The sequence below is a fragment of the Bacillus rossius genome, chromosome 3 (assembly GCF_032445375.1).
Source record: "Bacillus rossius redtenbacheri isolate Brsri chromosome 3, Brsri_v3, whole genome shotgun sequence".
Lineage (NCBI taxonomy): Eukaryota > Metazoa > Arthropoda > Insecta > Phasmatodea > Bacillidae > Bacillus > Bacillus rossius.
In genome coordinates this window covers 13,307,855-13,332,964 of record NC_086332.1, presented here as the reverse complement: position 1 = coordinate 13,332,964, position 25,110 = coordinate 13,307,855, and the positions used below count along the sequence as shown (strand labels likewise).

General features: G+C 43.9%; 1 protein-coding gene across 1 annotated transcript in view; it reads left to right on the top strand.

Moving 5' to 3' along the window:
• Window positions 1-24,828, top strand: part of LOC134530016 (roundabout homolog 2-like) — a 263,340-nt gene extending 238,512 nt beyond the window's left edge. The window contains exons 11-18 of the mRNA XM_063364543.1: window positions 2,810-2,925; window positions 5,405-5,672; window positions 6,362-6,509; window positions 8,680-8,852; window positions 12,424-12,806; window positions 14,323-14,467; window positions 24,072-24,256; window positions 24,595-24,828. Coding sequence (XP_063220613.1) covers window positions 2,810-2,925; window positions 5,405-5,672; window positions 6,362-6,509; window positions 8,680-8,852; window positions 12,424-12,806; window positions 14,323-14,467; window positions 24,072-24,256; window positions 24,595-24,828 — 1,652 coding nt within the window. The remainder of the gene's footprint in view (window positions 1-2,809; window positions 2,926-5,404; window positions 5,673-6,361; window positions 6,510-8,679; window positions 8,853-12,423; window positions 12,807-14,322; window positions 14,468-24,071; window positions 24,257-24,594) is intronic.
• The last annotated feature ends 282 nt before the right edge of the window (window positions 24,829-25,110 follow it).

Below are 25,110 nucleotides of genomic sequence, written 5' to 3'. Positions count from 1 at the left end.
GGGCACCTGTTTACTGCGTATTCTTATGATTCGATAACTTCTTTTGTTGAGTGTTTGCCATTGGCTCAGAGTCCTTCAGGTAAATTGCGGTCCAATCACTGACACAGCATTAAGCGAAACGAGTTTGGATTCCAGCCTGTCTCGAAAGGAATCCGCGAATTTTTCTGGTCTCTACCTATTCATCTTTTCACAGACGAGAGAGCCAAACATCCGATCATGCATCTTCGGGTTTTTTTTTTTCATTGTAAATGTGTTGATAAAAGGATACTAATGGTCAATTGGGTTAGGTTAGCTACATTATAAATACTTTAAAACATTGTGGACGGTTGATTTGGTTAGGATAGCTACATTAAAGATACGGAAAAAAAAAAGCGAGCATGAACTTCGGGGAACTTCGGGTTTTGGCTATTTCGTCTGTGAAAAGAAGGCTTCCCTATTCGTTGCCGTTCTGTTGACCAAATTACGCGCATGCGCAGAGCTCAGTTTTACTTTGTTTTCTTCCAGATCGCAGCTCCGCATCTGGCGCCATCAACTCGTACATATTTAATTTCATAAATATCGGGGGACGTATTTAACAAAAGGTGGGCCAAATGAAACTTTGTGGTAGCGAAACTTATCGGGAACACATTTTGTACAATGGGTAAAAAAACAAATAATCGCAACTTTTAAGTACTTCAGAAATTTAAAATTGCAACCATTTGATTCCCGTGATAGTGCTGCTATCTGTAGGATATTTGGCATAGCAAATGTATCGATGGTTGCCAAAAGTCTGCTAGTATGCACAAAAATCAGTTTTTGGTTTTTTGCCGCGTACAGTTTATTAAAGCGGTTGATTTTTTCGTTACCTAACCGGTATTGGATGTGCACACGTTCTGGAATACGGTCTGCGAGTTAGGTTACGGTTGTATCCCAACAAGGCAGTGCTTATTCTCCAACTTACCCGAATGTCTTGGAATACCGTCCTAATAATACGCTGAAGGTATTTTGTTTTTGAACTGTATTTTGAGAAGAGTGAAAATTGCTTTTAAAAAAACCTCATTTTTAGCCATGAATAGAGACCGGAAAAATTCGCGGATTCAATGACCTTCAGGATGGACTCCAAAATCCTCTACACACTCGGGCAAATACCAACTGTTCATTGGCTGTTGACTTGTGAGTCGTCTCGATTGTGTGGGCCTGTGATTCGACACTTCTGAGTGATGGGTCTCTAATTGGCCCTCAGTCCTTCAGATTAAAGTTGAACCAATGGAAAAAGCAGCACTAAGGTATAACTATTTGAATTTTAGCATAACACGAAATGAATACGCAAATTTTTCAGGTCTCTAGCCTTGAAACACCCAGTAGAGATTCTTGAAAGCATTCAAGGGATTTCGTTACACCTTATCTTCATTTCTCCGCTATATAATGTTATAGCCATCACTCAAATTGAACAGTTGTCCTATACACGACGAGAAGACTGCGTGCCTGTCCACATACTTGCGCGCAGAGGCGATACCGCGCTAGAAGCACCAGCGAGAGTCGCACCTACCACTGCCCGCCTCACTAGCACGAACACATCCCTTCACTCCTAAGTGTTACGTTCATCCGTTCGCCTCTTCTTCGGGCCAACCACTGCGTGCAGGCGCGGCACGCCGTCATTGCTTTTGGTTCGAGATCCTCAACTGCTGACACGTAACTGTTGGTTCATGAGTAGTAACAAGAACGACATTGTAACTTGAAGTATCCCCATATTGTCACCAGCCGACGAGAAGTAAGGTGGCAGAGTTGTAAGATCCTCGTGGCCAGGGCCTGGTTGAGTTTGTAGTGGTTTTAATAAAATAGCAGGAATAAAAATAACTAGCCTATTTTTAATATAATTCATTGGAAACCTTACATGTTTTGCGATACACGCAGATAACATTTACAGTTATGACCTGTAGCCTATAGTTTACCAACGTTAGATTTTTTTTTTAATAATAAGATTTGATAAGTTTTACAATAAGTAATGAGGCCATTTGTTTCTCTGGACGGCCCTGCGCTAACTTTTTGACAAAAAAAAAGTTAGTTTTGTGGGGAAAATACCGTCATATTTGATCCGCTAATAACTACGAGACTAATAATGTTTCAATAATAGTTGAACCCACAACGGATAGATCATGCAGGTACTCTCTGGATAAAAATTGCATTAAAGAGATTGATAACAAAATTATATATTAATACAAAACACTTGTGATTTTAACTGGAGGTTTTTACGAAAAAAAATCTACAGCGCGAACCTGCCTTTCTCTGTTTTATATATATATGTGATGTCATATTACCGAATGGTTTATTGACTTGATAACGTCTTATAAATCGATGAACGCCGGCTGCACGCACGAAAAAGCATGACTCATTGTCACGTTCCGCCTGAGCCGAGCGTGCAAGAACCGGCCAACCACCGTGCGAGAAAATCTTTTATAATATCAATCAGTTTAAGGCGAGTTTTTTAAAAGCAGCTATTTAAAAAAAATTGGTTTATTTGTCCAATTTCGTCATTTCAAATTAACAATTTATTGACATAGATTTGATTTCAGTTGATTTCTATAACTAATTGTTCGTGATTATATTTAAACAAATTAAATAAATTAAATTTGCAAAAACTGTAAATAATATTTGATAATTAAAAAGTACGCAATTTTTCATCAATGTTTTCTTATGACATTATCACGTAAAATTATCGCCCATATCCCCGACTTTACAGACAACCACCTTTTTTTTCAATGGTTGTTGATGTGGCTTGTTTTGTGGTGAATGCAACAGCGGTCAATACTTATTTTCCTTGGTGCCGCAGTGCCCTCGGAGCCGCCGTCCCACGTCGAGACGGTGCCCATCAACGCGTCGGCGGTGCACCTCAAGTGGAAGCCGCCCCCTGCCAGCTCCCACAACGGCGTGCTGAAGAGCTACGAGGTGAGTGCCCGCTATCGGCGCCCCGCACCGCTGTTCATTCACTTCTGTTCTACTTGTCTGTCCAGTTCGTTGCCCCGGTTACAGGCAACCATCCCGGAGCAATGGCACGCAAGAGATCCCACAAGGAATGACCGTAGTGTTTTGACATCCGTCGTCGTGTATTTTATGCATGGATGCAAAAAAAAAGGACAAGGAAAATTTTATAATCGAACATGACAAAGCGTATATTCTGGCTGCGGGCACGGCGGCTCAAGCAGAATGGATAAGTTGTTTTCTGGTTGAGGCGAAAGAATGGTACACACCATGCAAAAATTGCCACATGGTACAACTTAGGCCAATCATCCAGATGCCATCAAACCACCAGTTGACATCTGGATGAAGAGAAAAAGTTAGTGCTCCTGGTATACCCAAACGGGTTCAGTCCCAGGAGGAGGAGGTGGTGAGGCTCGGCCGGGCTTCGGCCCGAAACAACTCGTCAGTCCAGTGTCCTGCGGAAAATATGGACACTGATGGGCAAAAGGAAAACTAAAATTATTTTATTAGCACGTAAACTAGAGTGCTGGTCAATACAGATTTCAATTCATGATTTCATACCGGAATAAAACATGTAAATGTTTTATCACCACGTATAATTATGCAATTCGATCGGAATTTGAATTCGTAAGCATTTATAACATTGGCCAGAGGATAATTTATCAGGAAATATATCAAAATTTCGTTTGATGGATTAGTAAAACTGCTGTCGAAATTGAAGTTCCAGATTGGCTTAAAATTTTGTTTGAAAGAGTTATTTTTTGAAATTGTCTGGGGTTGGGCCACCATAACATCCCGTGGTCGGCATTGCCGCCATCTTCTCGATGTGTTCAATTAGCAAATTAAGGTTTGTTTTTCCAGAGGGTTCGGTAGGGAACAATTTCAAACAAATCTTAAATACTACTGTGCCCAAACAGGGACTATTAAGTTATAAAATACATTTTTGTACCACTACAATCAAGTGACAATTTCAGAAGTATGTGAAATCATTTTGTTATTTAAGTTCCAAGGTATTAATATAGTTTTGAGTCTGTTATGCAATTCTATTGATACCACCAATTCTGCTAATAATCGTAATGGGTAGTTTAAAATTCCACTGTTCAAATGTACGTTCAGATTTTCACCTAAATTAAGGACGATCGAAAGTTAGTTCGAGACGATCTGGCGAATTTAAGACCATATCGAATATGTATAAAACGATTTAAAGTAAAATACGACTTTTAGTGGAAATCAACTTTCCATATATGTATGTATCAAGCTGTAAGCTTGGATTGGCAATCGAGGATTTAGAAATCTCACGCTGGTCTAATTAAAATAAAATGCTCTACGCTAAAGCTTTGCATTTTTTTTTTATCCAGTCTTCCTCTGTAGCCATAGGTTTGATTTCCACCTCGGGAATGGGTGATTTTAATATTACTTTCTAAGATGTCTCCCGCTTAGTGCTTCGGTATAAAAAAGTCAATATCATTAAAAATAATAACAATCGTGAAACTCCCCACTTCAATAATCCACTTGAATGGTAATACTTAGAGACCAGAAAAATTCGCGGATTCATTTTGCGATATGCTAAAATTCAATTAAATATGCCTTAAAGCTGCTTTTGTTATTGGTTCACTGTTCATCTGGACGACTCTGGGCCAATGGGAAAATGCTCAACCAAAGAAGTATCGTATCACAAGCAAACTAGTTGAGACGACTCACATGTCAGCAGCCAATGAACAGGCGTTATTTTCCTGAGTATACTGAGGACTGTGTAGTCTATCCTGAAGGTCATCGAAACCGCGAATTTTTCCAGTCCCTATTAATACTAAACAATAAAGTACACAATTGATAGGGACCAGAAAAATTTGCGGTTTCGATGGCCTTCAGGATGGACTGCACATTCCCCTGTTACACTTGGGAAAATAACGCAAGTTCATTGGCTGCTGACTTGTGAGTCGTCTCAGCTGGTTCGTCTGTGATTCGATCCTTCTTCGGTTGAATGTTTATAATTGGTTGAGATTCGTCCAGATGAACAGTAAGTCAATAGCCAAATCAAATAAAAGTTATAAGTAGGGACCGGAAAAATTCGCGGGTTCAATGCCCTGTAGGATGAACTCCATAATTATACGTACACTCGGTCAAATGTCACCCACTCATTGGCTGCTGTCTTGTGAGACGTCCCAAAGTAGCAGCCTGTGATTCGATAAAGGTTTGGTTTGGTGTTTCTAATTGGCCCTTGAGTCATCATGTGAGTTGTGAGCCAATAGCAGAGTCAGCACTGAGGTATTAACTATTTGAATTTTAGCGTATCGCGAAATGAATCCGCGAATTTTTCCGGTCTCTAACAATTGAGGTTAATAAAACTGGAAGATGGACATTGTTACAAGCGTGGTGATGAATAAACCTGCAAAGAGCGTCACTGTGGTTGTACCCGCTCCTGAGGGAAGGGCTGTCGCGGGCGCAGGTGGCGGTGAGCAGCGCGGCCGGCGGCAACTCGAGCGCGCGCGCCCGGCCGCTCACCAACGTGACGGTGGGCGCCGCCACGCCCTCGCTGCTGCTCACCAACCTGACGGCGGGCGCCACGTACCTGGTGACGGTGGCGGCGAGCACCCGGGCTGGCCGCGGCCCCGCCAGCGAGCCTCAGGCCGTGCGCCTGGGGCCGTCCTCCAAGCTGCTGCTCAAGGACCCGCACCAGAGGCGAGTCCGGCGCCGGCTGCTCCTGACCGCGACCAGTAACAGCAAAAGAGACATGTTGAGCCTGACACGGCATAGTGGGGGCAGGCTGTTTGCTCCACCCTCTCCTCTCCTCAGTCTCCTCAACCTCTCGACCTAGCCGTGCGCTCACCAGTAACATGCTGCGATTGGAAATGGCGAATCTATTTCCCGGTTCTCGGAACCCATGTTTGGCACTGGTAACAGTGTCAGGCATGTAAAAGACCCATCTTTCTCCTAACCAGGATAAAACCCTTGCGGGATCACGTGCCTGGGGGAGTATTGATGAATATGAGGTGTGAACCTAAGTACATGTTTGCTCCACCCGTATCTGACTCAGTCTGGGGATTTCGGTCGTCCAAGACTTGAACAACTGATCTCTGGAACCCGGGGGTGGAGCTCCTCCGGCCAAACTCCGGTAGTACTGGGTGATGCTACAGTCTGGCTATCCTGTGAAGCCCTGTAGTACTGGTTGATGCCACAGTCTGGCTATCCTGTGAAGCCCTGTAATACTGGGTGATGCTACAGTCTGGCTATCCTGTGAAGCCCTGTAGTACTGGGTGATGCTACAGTCTGGCTATCCTGTGAAGCCCTGTAGTACTGGGTGATGCTACAGTCTGGCTATCCTGTGAAGCCCTGTAGTACTGGGTGATGCTACAGTCTGGCTATCCTGTGAAGCCCTGCTTTAAGATCGCGTGGCTTGTTGCAGGTCGCGAGCAGGAAGAATTGGAGGGCACAAATATTTTCCGAGCCGGTTTGGTCCAGGAAGTGGAGCTCTGGAATGAAGCATACCTGCAAGTTGACCCTATAAGGGCGCAGATTTGGGAGGAGTGGCCTTCGAGCCGGAAATTACACAAGTGAGCTGGGGTGTCCTCGGCGGGGGTGATGAGGCTGGGGTGGGTTGCCTCAGCCTCTCGTCATAACCCAAGCTCTCAACCTTGTCCGATTGCGACTGGAAGGAATGTTTTTCTTCTGGTAGTGGGTGAGGCATTACCCACATCATATTCCGTTCTGGAGGACCTGGGGAAGTGCAGCCGGCCTGTGATGGGTGTAAGGGCCAGTACAGTAGGTCGGTGCTGGCTGGAGGTTTTGTCAGCCGAAGGTTCAGCACCTTTCCCACATAGCAACGCCCCGGCGGGAAGGATGTCCCCAGAGCCTGATACGTTACGCCGCGCTGGTACCCAGCCTCTTAAAATTGCTGGACTAATAGAAAGACTGCTTTTATCCAGTTCTACCTCATGGTGGACATACTGGGGTCCAGTTCTGTTAATCACAGCGGGCGAAGATAGCCCGATAACATGCAAGTGCCTGAGTAGACCGCACGATCTGGCGAAACCTCTCACTATGATTCTCTCACTCACTCTCATACTCTCAGTCTCTCTCATTCTCTCACTCTCTCTCATTCTCTCACTCTCTCTCATTCTCTCACTCACTCTAATTCTCTCACTCTCACTCATTCTCTCACTCTCTCTCATTCTCTCACTCTCTCTCATTCTCTCACTCTCTCTCATTCTCTCACTCTCTCTCATTCTCTCACTCTCTCACCGACTCTCATTCTCTCTCTCTCATTCTCTCTAATTCTATCATTCTCTCTAATTCTATCATTCTCTCTCATGCTCTCTTTTATTCTCTCTATCATTCTCTCTCTCTATTCTCTCTCTCATTCTCTCTTTCATTCTGTTCATGTTAGAAGTTAATTTAAGTATATGGAAGAAATTCACAGTTTCTTAACACAACGGCTGGTGAAGTACCTTCTGGTTTTAATGGTTGTAAATAATTTAATTAACTGTAATGCGATACTTTTTCTTGATAACTGGCAAAGTACACTCTCCGGGCTGGATGATTTCAAGCAACCCGACTCAATTTTACTAACACTCTAAGTCGGTAACCAAGTGATTGGAAGTCCACTTTAATCTCGTGCGTCACGTCGCCTTAGGCTACGGTTACAGTGGTTGCGTGTTCTGGCGAAAATAGGTTCTGACGAGTTCGTCAAAACAATCAAACAATGCTAATGAAATGGCAGTGTTTACACTGCTTGCAACCGCCCCTGTAGATCACGCTCGAACACATCAGGAATAGTTTGTCAATCAAAACAAGTATGATTTTTCGCATTTAGTTGTGTCGTCCACGTGGTTGTTGTAGGTTATGAATAGGTCATAGCAATGGATGCAGAAAAATTAATTATACTTGTATATGAAAACGAGTGTCTGCGTGAAAATGCAGAAAATATTTACAACATACTGATTTCAGAACACGCCTGCACTGAAACCACTATGTTCTGACGAACAATAAATTCTGAGCTATTCTGAGAATTAATTTTCGTGACGACGAATGCAAAAGAGATATCGTAATACATCGAAAGGAAAATCTATTAATTAATAACTCTAGTGGCAAGAAAATAGCATAAATAACTCGGCGTTGAGACCGATCCATATTTCCGTGTCTAAGTTACCAGTTGATGACGAGGGGGACGCACCACAACGCCGAAATACCACAACGCCGAACGTACAATAACGCCGAAAACCATAACGCCGAAATACGAAATTTGACCACAACGCCGACAGCTAGAAAACTTCTGCGTACCACAACGCCGAATTACCACAACGCCGAAATACATTAACCCCGAAAAATTTCATTGCAGGACTGCCACAAAGGTTAGGTTAGGTAAGGTTAGCACACAAATGCATTCAGTTGTTTTACATTTTGCTCATGGGCCCCCCCCACCCTCCCCGGAGCATCATTTTTCGGCGTTACTGTATTTCGGCGTTGTGTTGTGGTACACAGCAGTTTTCTAGCTGTCAGCGTTGCGGTCAATTTGGCTTTCGGCGTTATGGTATTCGGCGTTATTGTACGTTCGGCGTTGTGCTAACGACCCGATGACGAGGTATAAAACATGAGACATGGAAAATATCCACTGTTTCCTCTGCGAACACATAGGGGGCGCAGGGAATTGTTACAGCCCTGAGCGCGGGAAGACGCCATGACCTCTGTGATGAAGGAGGGGTGCGCGTGGTTTGGCGGTTGCAGGCAGCCCGTGGAGCACGAGGCGGGGCTGGGCGGCAGTGACTTCCTCACCGAGACGTGGTTCATGGCGCTGCTGGGCAGCATGGTGGCCGTCATGGTGCTGCTGTTCGGCGCCATGCTGTTCGTGCGCCGCCGCCAGCTGCTCAGCAAGAAGTCCACCCTGCCCGGCATGCATGGTGAGCATACCCCCCTACCACCCCCTTCTCCTTCCTAGTCACTGCACCCGCTCTGCTACCAGTCAAGGGCATCGCCAGTTGCCCCCCCCCCCCCTTCAGAGCCTTAGAGATATAAAATAATGTAGCCAAAAGCAAAAAAATACATACTTTTCCCACGACTTGCCCCCCCCCCCCCTAGCCATGGGCTGGCCATCGACTGGCGACGCCCTTGCTACCAGTTGCAGTTCTTCGAGGAGGTCTGGAGTAACACTGTATGGCCGTCGAGATGGTCCTTGTTATAATTCTCCCCATCACTAGAGACCTGCAAATTTCGCGGATTCATTTCGTGATATGCTACAATTCAAATAATTATACCTCAGCGCTGCTTCTACCACTGGTTCACTGTTAATCTGGAGTAATGATGGCCAAATAGCAGTAGCGGATCCAGAGGGGGGTGCAAAGGGGCTCAAGCCCCCTCCAAAAGCATCTGGGTCCACTATTGTTTTAGTGTTTGCCTTGATAAAGCCTAGCCTCAGCTGGGCCAAGCCCCTCCCAAACCAAAATCCTGGATCCGCCACTGCCAATTAGAGACCCTCGCTCAAAGAAGTGTCGAATCACAGACACGCTCAGTCGAGACGACTCACAAGTCAGCAGCCAATGAACAGGTGGCATTTGCCACGAGCGTGTAGAGTGTAGTAGAGTCTATCCTGGAGGTCATTGAACCCGCGAATTTTTCCGGTCTCTACCCATTACATAACATAAAACAATTTTAAACACTTTGAGCGAGTCATGCAGTACTCGCCAGAGACGTGTAACATCTAACCTCGGTAAGGAGCCAATCCATGGGTTCTCATGTTGCAAGTTGAATTATGTAACACGAAACTCTGACACGAAAATTCAACGTGGAATTTTTTTAAATAATGCCGAGTGTGATAAATATATGCATATTGGGGTTTTCAACTACATTTCTGGGGCGCGAATCACACGTAGTTTCCGCGCCCGCCGTTAGGATTCGATGCCGGGGCAGCTACGTCGACTATCTAATCATTCAGTTTGCAGAGAAAAATTTAAAACTATATAATTAAAAGGCTCCCCCTGGTGTCGCGATGTTCCCCGGGAGCAAGTACTTCAGCTACGCCCTCCTGTACTCCGAAGGTGTTCGTTGTCCAGAGGCCACAAGTCGTCCCCCAGAACCCGTTACACCTCGTGAGCTGCGCGGCTGCAATCCTCTCGTTCACCAGCGTTCTTCTTCGGGACGAGCCGTTGCCGCCTCTCCCCTGGTGCAGCCACTGGTTGACACGCGCTGTTTCGGACCAGCTCGCCGGCGACTGCTCCTGACTCGTTACGGGCTTGGATCTTCGTCTCCTGGCGTTCCTGCAAAACTCGTCGTCCGAGGCCGAGGAATGATTCTGGCACCTCGTTACACGTTCTGACCTTACCGAGTGTTTCCTAGCGCTGCTCTGCGCTTCCCCTCATCAGACAACGATACTAAGCAGCCCCGCCGACGGTCACGATACTCTGGCGTTACGTCTTACGTCACTACGTAACATTCTTAACGACTCTCGTTCCTCGGCGTCTGACAGATCCGGTGACGTCTGCACAAATCTCCCGATGCGTCTTCCGCTTTTCGTGTGAACCACACTTTGTTATGTCTGGTTCTGTCACTATCGTTCGCGTGTCTAGTCTCACTTCTTTCTGCAGTTAATCGGAGTCGGTGTGACGTGTGTCGTCTTCTGCTACCGCGGCCCTATTTATATTATTCTACTGCTGGCCCACGGACGGTTGTGTCGCAAATGCGTCGCGACCAATCAGATTATCTTATTCAAAAATATATACATTACAGACATTGGCGTGGCTGGTTGCATAACTCCTTGGCGTTCCGCCGGCTCCCTCATTCGCTGGTTGCCTATCCATCTTGGATGCCGCTCGTTCGCCAGCAGGAGTCTATAACCTGGTCAGGGGCGTGGTGCTGCCTGTCACACCACAGCAGCTCCTCTATGGGACTTCATTGGTGGCTCTATAATATTATGCTGAAATATTGAAGATAAAGGCTTCCTGCGTTTCCCTGAACCAATTACAATACCGTTTCATACCAAAAAAACCACAGGGATAACATCAGTTTTAACCTTTTTTTTACCATGCAAACAATACGAAATCATAATTGAAACTTGTATAGACAAGTGCAATGATTCTTCAATGCTATACGTAATCAGGCACTTTCAAGTAATATTGAAAAGTTTGTAAATAGCTCGTTAACACGTGGAGTTCTGCACATCCGTCTGGCGACTTGCGGGTGGTCTCCTTAAGGGGGGTGGGTGAAATTATGCCTCGCCATCTTGCTTTTTAAAATATTTTGATACCACTTCCAATAACGCCACCATTGTAATTTTTTTGTCTATGTGGCATAGGACTTAAGCTTCGGCTACTTGTTGAAGTAAACATTTGTGATTATCGCGTGATAGCTGTACATAGTTGCCCGCGTGAAAAATTAAGTTGTTTCCTCGAGGCGCTTACAGACTGTTAGTAAATACGTATAGAATATGTATAGATAGGGACCGGAAAAATTCGCGGTTTCGATGGCCTTCAGGATAGACTGCACATTCTCCTATACACTTGGGAAAATAACGCAAGTTCATTGGTTGTTGACCCACGGATGGTTGTGCCGCAATGCGTCACGACCAATCAGAATATCTTATTCAAAAATACCTGCATTACGGACATTGGTGTGGCTGGTTGCATAACTCCTTGGCGTTCCGCCGGCTCCCTGATGCGCTGGTTGCCTATCCATGTAGGATGCCGCTCGTTCGCCAGCAGGAGAGTCTAACCTGGTCAGATGGTTTTGTCTGTGATTCGATCCTTCTGTGCTTGAGGGTTTATAATTGGTTGAGATTCGTCGAGATGAACAGTAAGCCGATAGCAAAATTATCTAAGAGGTATATGTGTTTGAATTCTAGCCTATCACCGAATCAATCCGCGAATTTTGCAGGTGTCTATGTGTAGAAGGTCTGGGAGATGTTATTTATCCAACTAAAAGTAATCGGTAGGGACCGGAAAAAATCGCGGATTCAATTACCTCTAGGATAGCCTCCATTATTCTCTGCACTTCTCAAGTAAACACGCGTGGTCATTGGTTACTAAATTGTGAGTCGTCTCCACCGGGTAGCTTTGTGATTCGACGCTTCTTTGGTCGATAGTCTCTCATTGGCGCAGAGAGCTCCAGTTAAACCGCAATCCAATAGCAGAACCAGCAGAATTATACTCATGTTCATGATTGGACCGCAGTTATCTAGACACGCCCCTCTACGACCGTGAGCCCAACGATGCCCAGCTAGGAGAGAAGTAAGCGAATCAGGTAGTGCCCAAATAACAAGGATAAAATTGTTCTCGCTAAGAAATCAACCAATGGGAAAGTAAACATGGGTGGAGCACACCTATAACTTTGAATTCTATCCTGAGGCCAGAGGAATACGCCGAAATTTCCGGGACTCTAGATGTTATTTATCCAACTGAAGGTAATTGGAAATAACGGATCACGTTATGAATGTGCAAGGTGGAGGCTAGGGGGTGGTTGCGGTGGTTGCGGTGGTTGCAGACGCCCGCGCGAGCGGCGGAGTGCTGTCGGCGCCGCTGACCGCCAAGGGCTCGCCCGGAGCCGCGCAGCACGACTCGTCGCTGTGGATCGAGAGCCGCCCCGTGGGCTGCTGGCGGCACTCGGGCGACAAGGAGCCGAGCCGCGCCGAGTCGCGCCTGCTGGGCAGCGGCCTCGTGGTCACCGCCACCGCCACCAGCACCACCGGCACGGGCACGGACGCCGACAGCGAGGCGGGCGGGCCCACGTACGCCGAGGTGACGTCCAGCACGGCGGCGCTCAGCAGCTTCCAGGGCGGCCAGGAGAAGCGCAGCGACAGCGGCGGCTCCATCTCGCCGGCGCCCTACGCGACCACCACGCTCGTCGGCAGTCGCCAGCCGCCCCTGGTGAGTCGCCCTTACTCTCCCAGTTCCTCCCAGACTTTCAACTCCTCCTGCTGTCGCGACGTCACTGTTGTCGCTTCCAGGCAGCCAATTGCTGGGAGCAACGCATTCCTGCAGGGAAAAAAATATGTAGACCATGCACCGACCTTACAAGGGAAGCCTTCTTTTCACAGACGAGAGAGCCAAACCGCCGATCGTGCATCTTCGGTTTTTTTTTGTTCATTGTAAAATGTTAGGTTAGCTACATTATAAATACTTTAAAACATCGTGGACGGTTGATTTGGTTAGGATAGCTTCAATTAAAGATACTGTGAAATCATGTTAACGGTTTCCTATTCCTGGATAGCTACATGTTAAAAAGTTATTTGCTAAGCAACCATAAAATGATTTTACAGTATTCTTAATGTAGCTATACTTACCTAATATAACCAACCATCCACAAAGTTTTAAAGTATTTATAATGTAGCTAACCTATCCTAATCGACCGCAAAATATAATGCCACGCCGGTTTATATAATGAGATAGAACGGGGGGGGGAAAACTGAGCATGAACTTCGGAGAACTTCGGGTGTGGCTCTCTCGTCTGTGAAATGAAGGCTTCCCACCTTACAATGCCTCTCCATTCTGTTCTGGTCTGAGCAAACCTACCACCAGTCTTCAGGCACCTCCAAATCTCTAGGTTCTTTTACTTCACTTCGTTTTTGCCACCGTGTTCGTGGGTTGACCAAGTGATCAATAGTGCCTTCACGACTTCCTGTCTTCGTTGTTCCTCTGGCTTCCTAGCAACGTGCCCTGCCCATCTGAAACTTTCGTATTTCAGTTTTTGAGACACATTGGCTGCTTCTAGGGACTGATACCAGTCACAATATTGTACAAAATCTGGCTGTCCTTAGTATACCATTAAATGGAAAATAAAATTTTAAAAAATTGTCAACTCAAAATATTGACAAAAGTATTTTGTAATGGCCACAAAAATAAATATTTTAATGTTGGAGAAGATACGTGTAATAATAGGTTATTTTACAATTGACTAAAAAATTATGGTGATTCGTATAATTGATGATAGATATTTGATTACAATTTATTTATATGAAAACTTGTTCATAATTATATTTAAACTTTATAGCTAAACGCCAGTTTTTAAAATTAATTATAAGTCATCTACACGTGAACTGTTTCGTCGACTGTTTATAAAGTGAAGTGAAAAGATAATGTGGATTTCATTGCTTATTCCAACAACAATTTAGGCAATAAAGGTTAATTATTCTTGCATTTTAAAAATCGTATTACTAGTATAATTTCAAGTATTTATTCTTTTAATATTAAAATGAAAATGATTCAATTTTACTCATGAAAGTATGCAATCATTTCATCAATGTTTTGTTATGGCGTTGTCACGTTAAACTCTCGTCCGTAAACCGACTTTACAGACAACCAATTTTTTTTAGCGGCAATGTGAAGTCTACAACTAAAACTTTGACCGCGGAGGGACTGTGAGGTTGACGGATGCTGTCCCCAGGGCTGGATGCAGATGTGTCCGCCGCCAGGCGCTCCGACTGCCCCCGCCGGCTACCCGGCCAACTACCCCTACTTCTTCGGCAGGAACGTCTACTCCGACTCGTACTTCTTCAGCGACTGCTGCGGCGACTACGCGCAGCAGCCAGGTGGGTTTCGCCATCCCTCTCTTCCTCTCGCTTATTCTCTCTCTCTCTCTTCCTCTCTTTCTCTCTCTTATTCTCTTTCTCTCTCTTCCCTTCCTTCTCTCTTCCTCTCTTTCTTCTCTCGTCCCACCTTCTCTCTCTCTTCCTCTCTTTCTCTCTCTCTTCCTCTCTTTCTCTCTCTTCCTCTCTTGTACTCTCTCTTCCTCTCTTTCTATCTCTTCCTCTCTTTATCTATTTTCCTCTTTTTATCTTTTTCTTCCTCTTTTCCTCTCTTTCTCTCTCTCTTCCTCTCTTTCTCACTCTCTTCCTCTCTTTCTTTCTCTCTTCCTCTCTTCCTCTCTTTCTCTCTCCCTTTCTCCCTTTCTTTCTTCCTCTTTTACTCTAATTCTTCCTCTCTCTTCCTCTCTTTCTCTTTCTTCCTCTCTTTCTCTTTCTTCCTCACTTTCTCTTTCTTCCTCACTTTCTCTCTCTTGATCTCTTTCTCTCTCGTCCTCTCTTTCTCTCTCTCCCTCTTTCTCTCTCTCTTCCTCTCTTTCTCTCTCGCTTCCTCTCGTTCTCCCTCTCTTCCTCTCTCTCTCGCTCTTCAGACTTGGTGTTTCAGACAGTAGTAGACTAATACCGCTCATCTTTGAAATTTGTGTGTGAAAACCCAACATTGTCACGTCAATCATATAGGTAGCACCGACGGTCGTTACTCGTCCTTCATAGTTTTGGCAGCAACAGTAGACTCGCGGCCTCTTGTTACTCGTATGCCGCGACTGAGGTAACTACCGCTCAACAAACTCGCACACAAGTCACCACACTCCGTGGTGAATAAATGCTCCGACAACCATATTCCCGTGCACTATTCCCCATAAGATATCGTTACCAGTCGTTGGCTCCTGTAGCAGTCTCTTCATCATAAGTCGGTCCCAGGTCAATGCCAATCGTCGGTCTCGCCGTCACCCCAGCCATGCCATCATGCACCGTCCAACACCAAGACTAGCTCTTGACTCCCAAAACCAATACAACACCCAACTCGCCGTGCGTCCTCTCGCTTACTCGCTCCGCGAATATAACTCGCTACACGACGCTAATTTCACCGAAACGTCACTCACTGCTGACGATTCGTCCAAGTCCCGATTTCAACTTAAAAAGCCTCGCAGGGCTTACCGGTTTCCAAGTCCAGATCCCTCGAACAGCATGGCGGCTTGACGGCGTAAGGCAGCGACGCGATAAGGCGGTGGCAAGTCGGCGCTCAGCGACGGGGTCCGACGGTGTCTGCTCCTAGTGGCTGGCTGGAACAGGGCCGTGTTTACGCGCAGGCTATCTAGGCTGTAGCCTATGGGCCCGCACCACAAATGGGGGCCCGCAACACACGACACGAAAAAAAAATTATACTGTTATGTGGATCTTCTTCAATTCTTAAAATACGCGTCGACATAGTGTCAGTTGTTTTGTGTGGATTAATTGCGCCGAACTAAACTCTTCTGTGGAAAGCTGATATATGAGTTGTGTCAGCATTTAGAAATTTTCCATTATTTTAATTGGTTTTGGTTTCACTTAATTCCTTAACCTCTAAATACTGTTCGGTTAAATTGTCTTGTTTAATAATAAACTAATTTTTTTCAAAATATAAAATTGATCAAAACTATGAGTTTTGTAGGTCAATTAAAATAAACTACCCACCCAGACCCAAGCAAGAGGCGCCCACTGTTTCACTGGAAGGGGATACTCAATATACCCCCCCCTTGTTCCCCCTTAGAGAGGTCCCGCACCTCAGACTCAGCCTAGGGGCCCACAGGCAGTGAATCCGGCCCTGGGCTGGAAGATTATATATACCCCTCGGCTGAGTCTCCAGATCATTCGCGAACGGCCTCGGCAACAATTTGGCTCCCACTTCTGCCGAAATGACCGACAAATTGACGAGGACGTGAGAAGCCCTGCTGGCTAGAGCTGGGCAGGGAGCAAACCTCCCAGGTTTGGAAGGAGCAGGTGGAGCGTTGCGGGTCGGTATCAGCGTGAGCGTAGGCGTCAAGTTGCATAAGTTACCGGGGACAACAGTTTCCCAGTAACAGCATTTTCAATCATATAGACACTAAAATCACTTCAGTTATCATGTCCCTGAAATAAGTTATATGTTCTAGTTATATACATATATATATATTAAAGTTATGTAGTGGATTAAATCTGTCAATAAATCGTATATACCTGAAAGAAAACACATTTGTGTTCATGAATAAGCAGTGCCAATATTTATAATAAGAACAAAAAATTATTACATGTTTATTTAATTTTAATCCCAGCTGCTACAGAATACAGGGGGAAGAAGTTTTTAATATATTATCTTCGTTTGAGAACATATATGTTTTCGTTCTCAGTTGCCAAAACTGTTAATTTATAATTTTCAAATAAAAATGTACATATTTTTATGGTAAACTACGTCTTGATTTTTGACGTGACAACGTCTAATAAATCGATGAACACCGGCCGCACGCACGAAAAAGTGTCCCGTTACGCACATTGTTCCGTTCCGCTGTGTCCCGTTACGCTGTCGGAGAGTGCAGTAATAATAAGTTATGTTACAATTGATTAAAAAAATTATGGTGATTCATATAATTGATGATTGATATTTGATTACAGTTTATTTATATGAAAACTTGTTCATAATTATATTTAAACTTTATAGCTAAACGCCAGTTTTTAAAATTAATTACAAGTAATCTACATGTGAACTGTTTCGTCGACTGTTTATAAAGTGAAGTGAAATGTTAATGTGGTTTTCATTGCTTATTACAACATCTTTGGCCATAAAGGTTAATTATTCTTGCATTTTAAAAATCTGATTACTAGTATAATTTCAAGTATTTATTATTAAAATAAAAATGATTCAATTTTATTCATAAAAGTATGCAATCATGTCATCAATATTTTGTTATGACGTTGTCACGTTAAACTATCGCACGTAAACCGACTTTACAGACAGCCAATTTTTTCTGTGAATTAACTGTCTCTTGATGTTATTTAATAATTAAAATTCACTGTATATTTTTTTTTCTGAAATTAACCTAGTCTTGTTATTTTTGATTTGACATTTTGTAACGAAAATAATATAACTTGTAAAACCTGTAAAATATAACTGTAATATGATGTTTGCTTCCGAACCAGCTGACTGCCGCAACATTTCACCTGATAAGTTATTGGGCAAAAGAGTTTCAGCCCTCCGCCGCTCGCTGCCTGGGCTCCGCTCTGCTCGATGTTTCTCCCGGCGCCGGCGTGACAAGAGCACTAGAGACGCGCGCAATCCTTCGTAATGAGCATAATCCCCAGGCTGCTGTAGGTCGCTGACATGGCAGGATTAACTAGGAGGGCGCGCGTCTGTGGGATGTAGTAGAGAAGCAGAGGGCTATTTGCTGAAAAGGTACTGGAGGTTCTATGATATCCATTACAGCGTGTTTCTCTTTCGCGGACAGACATTTGTTTGTGGGTGTTTTACTAACGTTTCCGAGCTCAACGTCTGCTTGCAGGATTAGTGGGAGAGAGCTCATGTCACAGTCCTAAAGCTAGTAATGATATTTTCCTTCCCCAGCTGCGAATCTAACCCATGCTCTATGAGTAGAGTCCCGGATTCAATTCTACAATTACAATTCTATTTTACAGGTTTTACAAGTTATATTATTTTCGTTTCGCGGATTCTTCTGGCCTCAGGATATAATTCAAAGTTATAGGTGTGCTCGACCCATGTTTACTTTCCCATTGGTTTATTTCTTAGCGAGAACATTTTTATCCTTGTTATTTGGCACTACCTGATTCGTTTACTTTTCTCCTAGCTGGGCGTCGTTGGCTGACGGTCGTATAGGGGCGTGTCCAAACAACTGCGGTCCAATCATGAACACAGAGCGAGAGTGTGAAGGTTTTCATTCTAGCTTGCGACTAAATGAATTCGTGAAAATTCCGTCACTCTATCTATGAGTGTCGACGAACGGGTTACCGTTGTCTTGGAGAGACACGAACTGCTCACCTGTTACCGTACCAATTACCTTAAAGGTTCCTCGTAGAGTGCATCTTAAAGTATGTAAGCCATTTTTGTTGACCTCCCGAATATTTTCAAGGATCTTTACGGAAACACCGTTGCAGCCTTTCGTGAAAGGACGAGTCGTTTGCGTCCTCGCGTGCATTATTGTTAACCTCTAAGGAGTTTGTGGCGCTATATTTGGGGGGAGGGGGTAATGGGAAGATAGTCCTTTGCTTAGCCATGCAACTGCTAATTACAACATTTCATGTTCATCTGTTACTATAAAATGATTAACTCAAACACTCAAAAATTACAAATTGCCTAAAAATAGAGTGTGAAAAATTATTAAACGCAAACAATTTGCTCATGAAAAAAAAAAATCCGTTTATAAACCAGGTGGTTTTAGCGTCGAAAGAATTCGGATAGCCTTTGACAGCTAGTTTATCACTGAATGCAGCCCTGGAATAAGGATAAGTTTCTTAAGGCTATCTGTAAAAAGCCTCATCCTTACCATTCGGAAACAGCAACGTAATACGGTTAGTAAAAATTCTGCTGTTTCGACGCTGCAGTAGCCTAATTATTTCCTTCCAAATTTACATGTACAGATGCTTTTGAGAGTCCATCGGTAAGTGCTGGATCACATGCAGTAGTAGGATAATGGCGATTCAACGCTAGGCGGAGGATCGAGTATCCGGCAGTCATTTTGGATTCCTCCATTATGTATTTGACCTTGACATTTGACCTAGACCTTTGACCACGAGGGCCATATTGGTTCCGCCATCTCAGAATTGTGACGTTACGATTGCACTTTTCGCTACGGTTCCCATCTTTGTTTCATTTTCTTTTTTTTTTTCAATTTTATATTGACCTCAGTCGCCATCTTTGTCCAATATGGTGTCCATCACGTCACAATCCAAGATATTTGAATCAAAGATAGCCGCCGGATCCTCGATCCTCCGCCTGGCGTTGACCCGCCATTATCCTACTATCCACTTGCTTTTTGAGAGTCCATACGTCACATGCTACCATGTTACCACTTATGCCTGCGGCAGGCATCGGCAGATAGCGTCATGTTTAGAATCCTTCAGGAATTACTCGTACTTTACTGTAGTTAAATTCTTTGGATTATTTCCACTTGAGTAATTACCTTGGAAAAATATTTTAGTACGCAATGGTAATAATATATTATATATCGTTTACAGAATTCCTAAGATAAAAAGTTTTAAAGTAAAATTTCAAAATCAAATAATTGGAACAGCCCGAAAACAAATAGACAAACATAAAACAGCGAAAACAGCTGATAGAACATGAGAACCCAATCTGGACACCACGACGTAGACATCATTGAAAGATATGCACCCAAACGTTTATACTGTTGCTGTCGTTAACTGTGCTTGGAGTTGACCAATCACGAATTTAATTTCGCATTGTTGGTAAACTGATTATTTTCAGAGTAGAAGCAAGGTCATGTATATTTACTGTTATAAATAAAACAGTATGTTTGGTGGGCGAGTTTGACACAGGGAAAATTTTGGCCGCAAGGTGCATTGGTGGTTTGTCTGTCTGTCTGTCTGTCTGTCTCCTGTAAGTAAATGCTAAGCGCACGGGTCTCACTATTGGAGAAGGATAAGAAGTTGCCAGAACTTACTATATGACCGTGTGGCGGACATTTCTCCTAGCCCAGAATGCGTGATATAGACACCGCCTGTGAGTGCTGCATTATGCATCTTTCAACACTGTACTGTTCTGCCCGTAGTCTATTGCCACGAATGTGAGGGCTTTGCTAAACAAAACAAAACAAATTTGTACCGAACAAACAAACAAACTGAAAAGAAAGCGAGTTAATATTGCATTATCGTCCAGTTCTGAGCTATGTTCAATGTTTCATGTCTCTAGCTCAACGGGAAGTTGTTTAAGTAGTTGAAGTAGTTTAAAATCGATTGCAAAATTTGTACCGACCAAACAAGCATACATTCAAGAAAGCGAGTTAGTAAAAAGCTTTAAAATGCGTGTGTGTACTTATGTACGCGCGTTAGAAGTTATGCATGCTTGGCGGGATAAGAAATTATTTTTATTTTGAATGCAAATAATTAATATAAATAAAATAATGAAAGGACCGGAGTAATATTATAAATAAGTTTGATATAAATTCAAACCAATTAAAAAAATTCCGTTAAGTGGGAATACCACAGTCAATGGACCCGGGAAGTGGCGGCTAATGCCGACATATGTATAGAAGTTAATGTTAAATGCGATCTAGACACTTGTATTGGTCTCGTCGCCAGCTAGACCCAGTGTGCAACTTATAGTTCCCCGTATGCGTGTGTACCGGGCAAACGTAAAGTATTTTGGTATATATTATCATGGCAAAGTTATAATTTGTTAAGATTGACTTTCTTAGTTTTCAAGTCTAAAAAAAGCACATTGATGCGTACCGCCACATACGTCATAAGCGCAACTTCTCTCATAAGAGAGGTAGGAAAAAAATTTAAAGTACTTTAATATTTTACTGTTGTCTGCACATGTCCTCAATGGAATCTAAGAATGAATAACTGTTTTTTTTTTACTATAGCTAAAAATATTATTAATAACCCTATTGGAAATGCCTTTACATATTGTCACAATTTTAATGCTAACACCGGATCCGACCTCAGAGTTGCGAATTGCGAGATTCACCGGCTATATATATATATATATATATATATATATATATATATATATATATATCCACTCTCCATGGCAGCGTTAGAAAGTAACGCAAAAGTTAAACGCGAGAACCTCGTATAAGAAGTATAACTTCAATAACTCCAAAAAAAAACTACTTAAACAGTTCGTTAGTAAGATAAAAAATGCAGAAGGCCAATTTCTTTTATAAGTGAGCTATGAAAAAACAAATAGCTATGACGCTGTAACATTTTCGGAAAAATGGCTGGTCTTTAAAAGCTATTGGCCTAAAATGAATAGTCACGTTCAGAATGATCACTATTGTAATGTGAAAATTTACCTCCTTCTCCCTCTCTCCTCTTCTTTCATTCATACATTGTTTTAAGCCTGCTTCTGCTGAATGTTCTTCCTCGTTAACATTTACGGAAACTGCACCATTAAATTGTTACGGCCTGTTATCCCTGCCCGAACGATCCCGTTACAACTTTCATCACTAAGTGTTAGGGAGGGTGCCAATACAATGAGCCATAAGCGTGACAATTTCCACAGTTATCACAGCTATAAAAGGAAGGGTCGACCACACAGTTTCAACTTCATGAAACACAGGGAATGAATATTCATGAATGAAGGGATGCGGAAATATATATTTTTTTAATGTGAGCTCGCTGAGCCTTGGAAATAAAATTCAAACCACAAAATTTATTAAGTGTTACGTGTCCGTGAAATGATAAAATATTTTTAACTCATTCCTATGATATCTGAAATTGTTTTATGTAGGGATGATTGGCCAGTTTGTTAGTCAGAGAGCTTTGTGATTGGAAAATGGTATGAACTGCATGGATGATTTTTATGGTTCCTTGAGAATTCTTTCAGGGACCTCACAAGTGTGGTTAAAAAGGAATACCTATTAGGATTCAATTGCATATATGTGTGCAGTAATACGAGCGTTTGTAGGTAGTAAATGATAGTGGAGTTAAGTTAAAGACCCCGCCTACTTGCGCGCACATACGGTCTGCAAAACTTCAGAAAAAACCACGTGATTTGAAAACTGCGCGAGTTATTCGAGTTTTATCTGATTACGAAAAGCGAGTGCGTGAGTGCGAATGAGTAGTTTTGTTTTCGTATTTCGTTGTCAAACAATATTTTTGGAAGACTTAAATTGGCTAAAACGCGTGTTTTCTGAATAATATTTAGGCACAAAAAAATCTGGTATAGATTCTTGAAAGTACTATAGGGACTTTCATTACCCCTTTATTTTCATTTCTCCGCAATATAATGTTATGGTAAACGCTTAGATTTCCTAGTTTTTCTATGCACGACCAGAAGAATGCACGCCAGCTCAAAGCCTTGCTCTTAGAGGCGATACCGCGCTAAAAGCACAAGCCAGCGTCGCACTTATGATTCCGCCTCACTAACCCTAATACTCCCCTGACTAGGCGTTACTAGAGGTATAATTTTCGTAGACATTTTACACATACATGGACTCTGCTCTACAATTGGTCAAAATATTTCCTAAACTCGTTTTCTTACCGAAACTGAAAATGGGTAGAACTTTGGAACAGATCTCTTTAGATAGCTGTTGATTTATTTCACAGCCTTTATTTCCTTTATCTTCTCTCTTTCTGTTTTGCAGTGAACAGTGGATTAATGTGGGGACGGTGGATGAAGAACATTCTTGAACAGCTTTAATAAGAGTAGCTTGAGATAACTCACGATGCAAATTGGCCATTATCTAAATGTAATGAGGTAGTAATTTTTTCTTGAGCAACTATGCCAAAATAACGTATTTTTTGATAAAAATAGCTGACATTTTACCAATTAAATGTGTAAACATGTAGATGGTTAATAATGTAAACAAAATGCTGGTCTACTTCGTGTGACTGTCAAATGGGTAGCTTAATATGTCGTTGACATTGAATTCGTTAGAGACAATGAAATTTGATGAAATGAGAATGGATCACTGAGGGAAATGAATAGGTAGGGGAAACAAGAGAGTCCTCAGAAAACCTAACCGGCTCAGGCAACGACCGTCACATTTACCAGGCAACGTCCGCCACATTTCCCACTCGGGAAAAATTCCTGATATTACCCTCTGGATATGTCGACTAGATGTATTTGTCGTTTGCCTCCCCAATTGATTCCGTCACCGATCTATACCTATTTTCCCACCCCCCTCATCCTAGAATCGTGTGCAAGAAACTTTGTGTTAATTGTATTTTTACTTGATGTCCTTGGATGGCTGGTCGCTAGCGCGTCGCGCTCATGTGGAAAGGGTCGGCGGGCCCCAACACCACGGCGCCGCTCATGTTTATGAGCCCGGTGGCTCCGAGCCCACCATAAACCTGGAGGACCCCGTCACTGAAGCCTCTGTGCATAGAAGTGCCGCGTAAAAACTCTATGAGACAATAATATTCACTACCCTTTAATAGCTGGCACGTTAGTCCCGAAGGTGCTGTAAACAGTTTGTTAAAACAATATTTTGCATGTGCAATTCTTTATTTAATTTCAACACTTTGTGAGTTATACTAGTAAATAACTTGTCATGGAAGAATTATTGGGTTTTAAGTAAATGTTAAGGTAAACCGTTTCCAAACACCCAGCTTTGCTGTAACAGTATTCACTCCACAGAGATTGATAGAGACTGGAAAAATTCGCGCTTTCGATGACCTCTAGGATAGACACTAAGGTTAAATGTCACTTGCTCATTGGCTATTGACTCGTGACACCCGTCAACTGGGACGCTTGCGATTCGATACTTTTTTTTTTTTGGTTGAAGGTTTTCCATTGGCTCAAAGTCCTTCAGTCGAACTGTGAGCCAATCGCAGAAGCAACATAAAGGTACAGTTGTTTGGATTCTAGCATATTGTGAAATGAATCCGCGAATTTTTCCGGTCTCCAGAGACTGAAGCAGTGCAGTGCGGGGAGTGCGGGGAGTGTGACCGTGCGCAGGGAGCCCGGCCTGCGCCAGGAGCTGCCGCAAGGCCATGTCGGAGGCGGGCCAGCACGACGAGGCGCCGCCGCCGCCGCCCCCGGGCGCCCACGCCGCCGCCGGGGGCGCCTCGCTGTCCGTGCCGCACACGCCCTGCGCCACGCTGCGCCGCGGCTGTCGCGCCCAGCAGTTCGCGCGCGCGCAGGTGAGCCTTACATGCACAGCTTTCAGTCGGCATGCTGAGCGGCCCTCACACCTGCACGGCCTTAATGCTGCTGCAATACCGACAACAATTACAGCCAAGAATAACAGCTAGAATCACAACTTTTGTTAAGAACTAAAGTTAAAGTGCTAAAGATTAGAGCCATGTACCATAAAACCTTTGAAAACTAGAACTCAAGTTTTTTTTTTTTTTTTAATTCTTAATATGTACTAATATTAAAGCCTAAAATATTGTTTTTAAATATAAAATTGATATGTGCTTCTGAAAATAATACTGTAAATACCAATCCAGACGACGCGTGTCTGTCTGTCCGTGCGCAGGTGCCCGAGCCGGCGGCCGGCGCGCGGCTGTCCGTGTGCCGGTGTCCGTACCCGGACTGCCCGGAGTGCCACCGCTACTCCAACCCGCCGCCGCCGGACGTGATCTCGCCGCCCCACCAGCCCCACCAGCCCCACCAGCCCTACCAGACGTACAGCCTGGCGGCGGGGCGGCCCTACCAGCCCGTGTACCACCAGACGTCGCGCAGCGAGCCGGGGCCGCACGACGACACCTAGCGCCCCGCTCCGCCGGGGACGCGACCCCTCCGCGCCTAAACAAACAAACAAAACTCTTCTGTGGACGCCGCCGTGAAACATTTTGTAAGCATCTGAACAAAAAATTGTTGTACTGTCTCGAAAAGAAAAAGAAAAGACGATTTATTTGTGATAAACAATGCTGCGGCCACGAAACATTTGAATACCTACGCTGGAGTTCGGCAGGAGCTCAAGAAGCAGTACCTTCTGCACTCGTCGATCCGAACGGCTCGCCTGGTGATGAGACGGGTGGTTGCTTGGCCG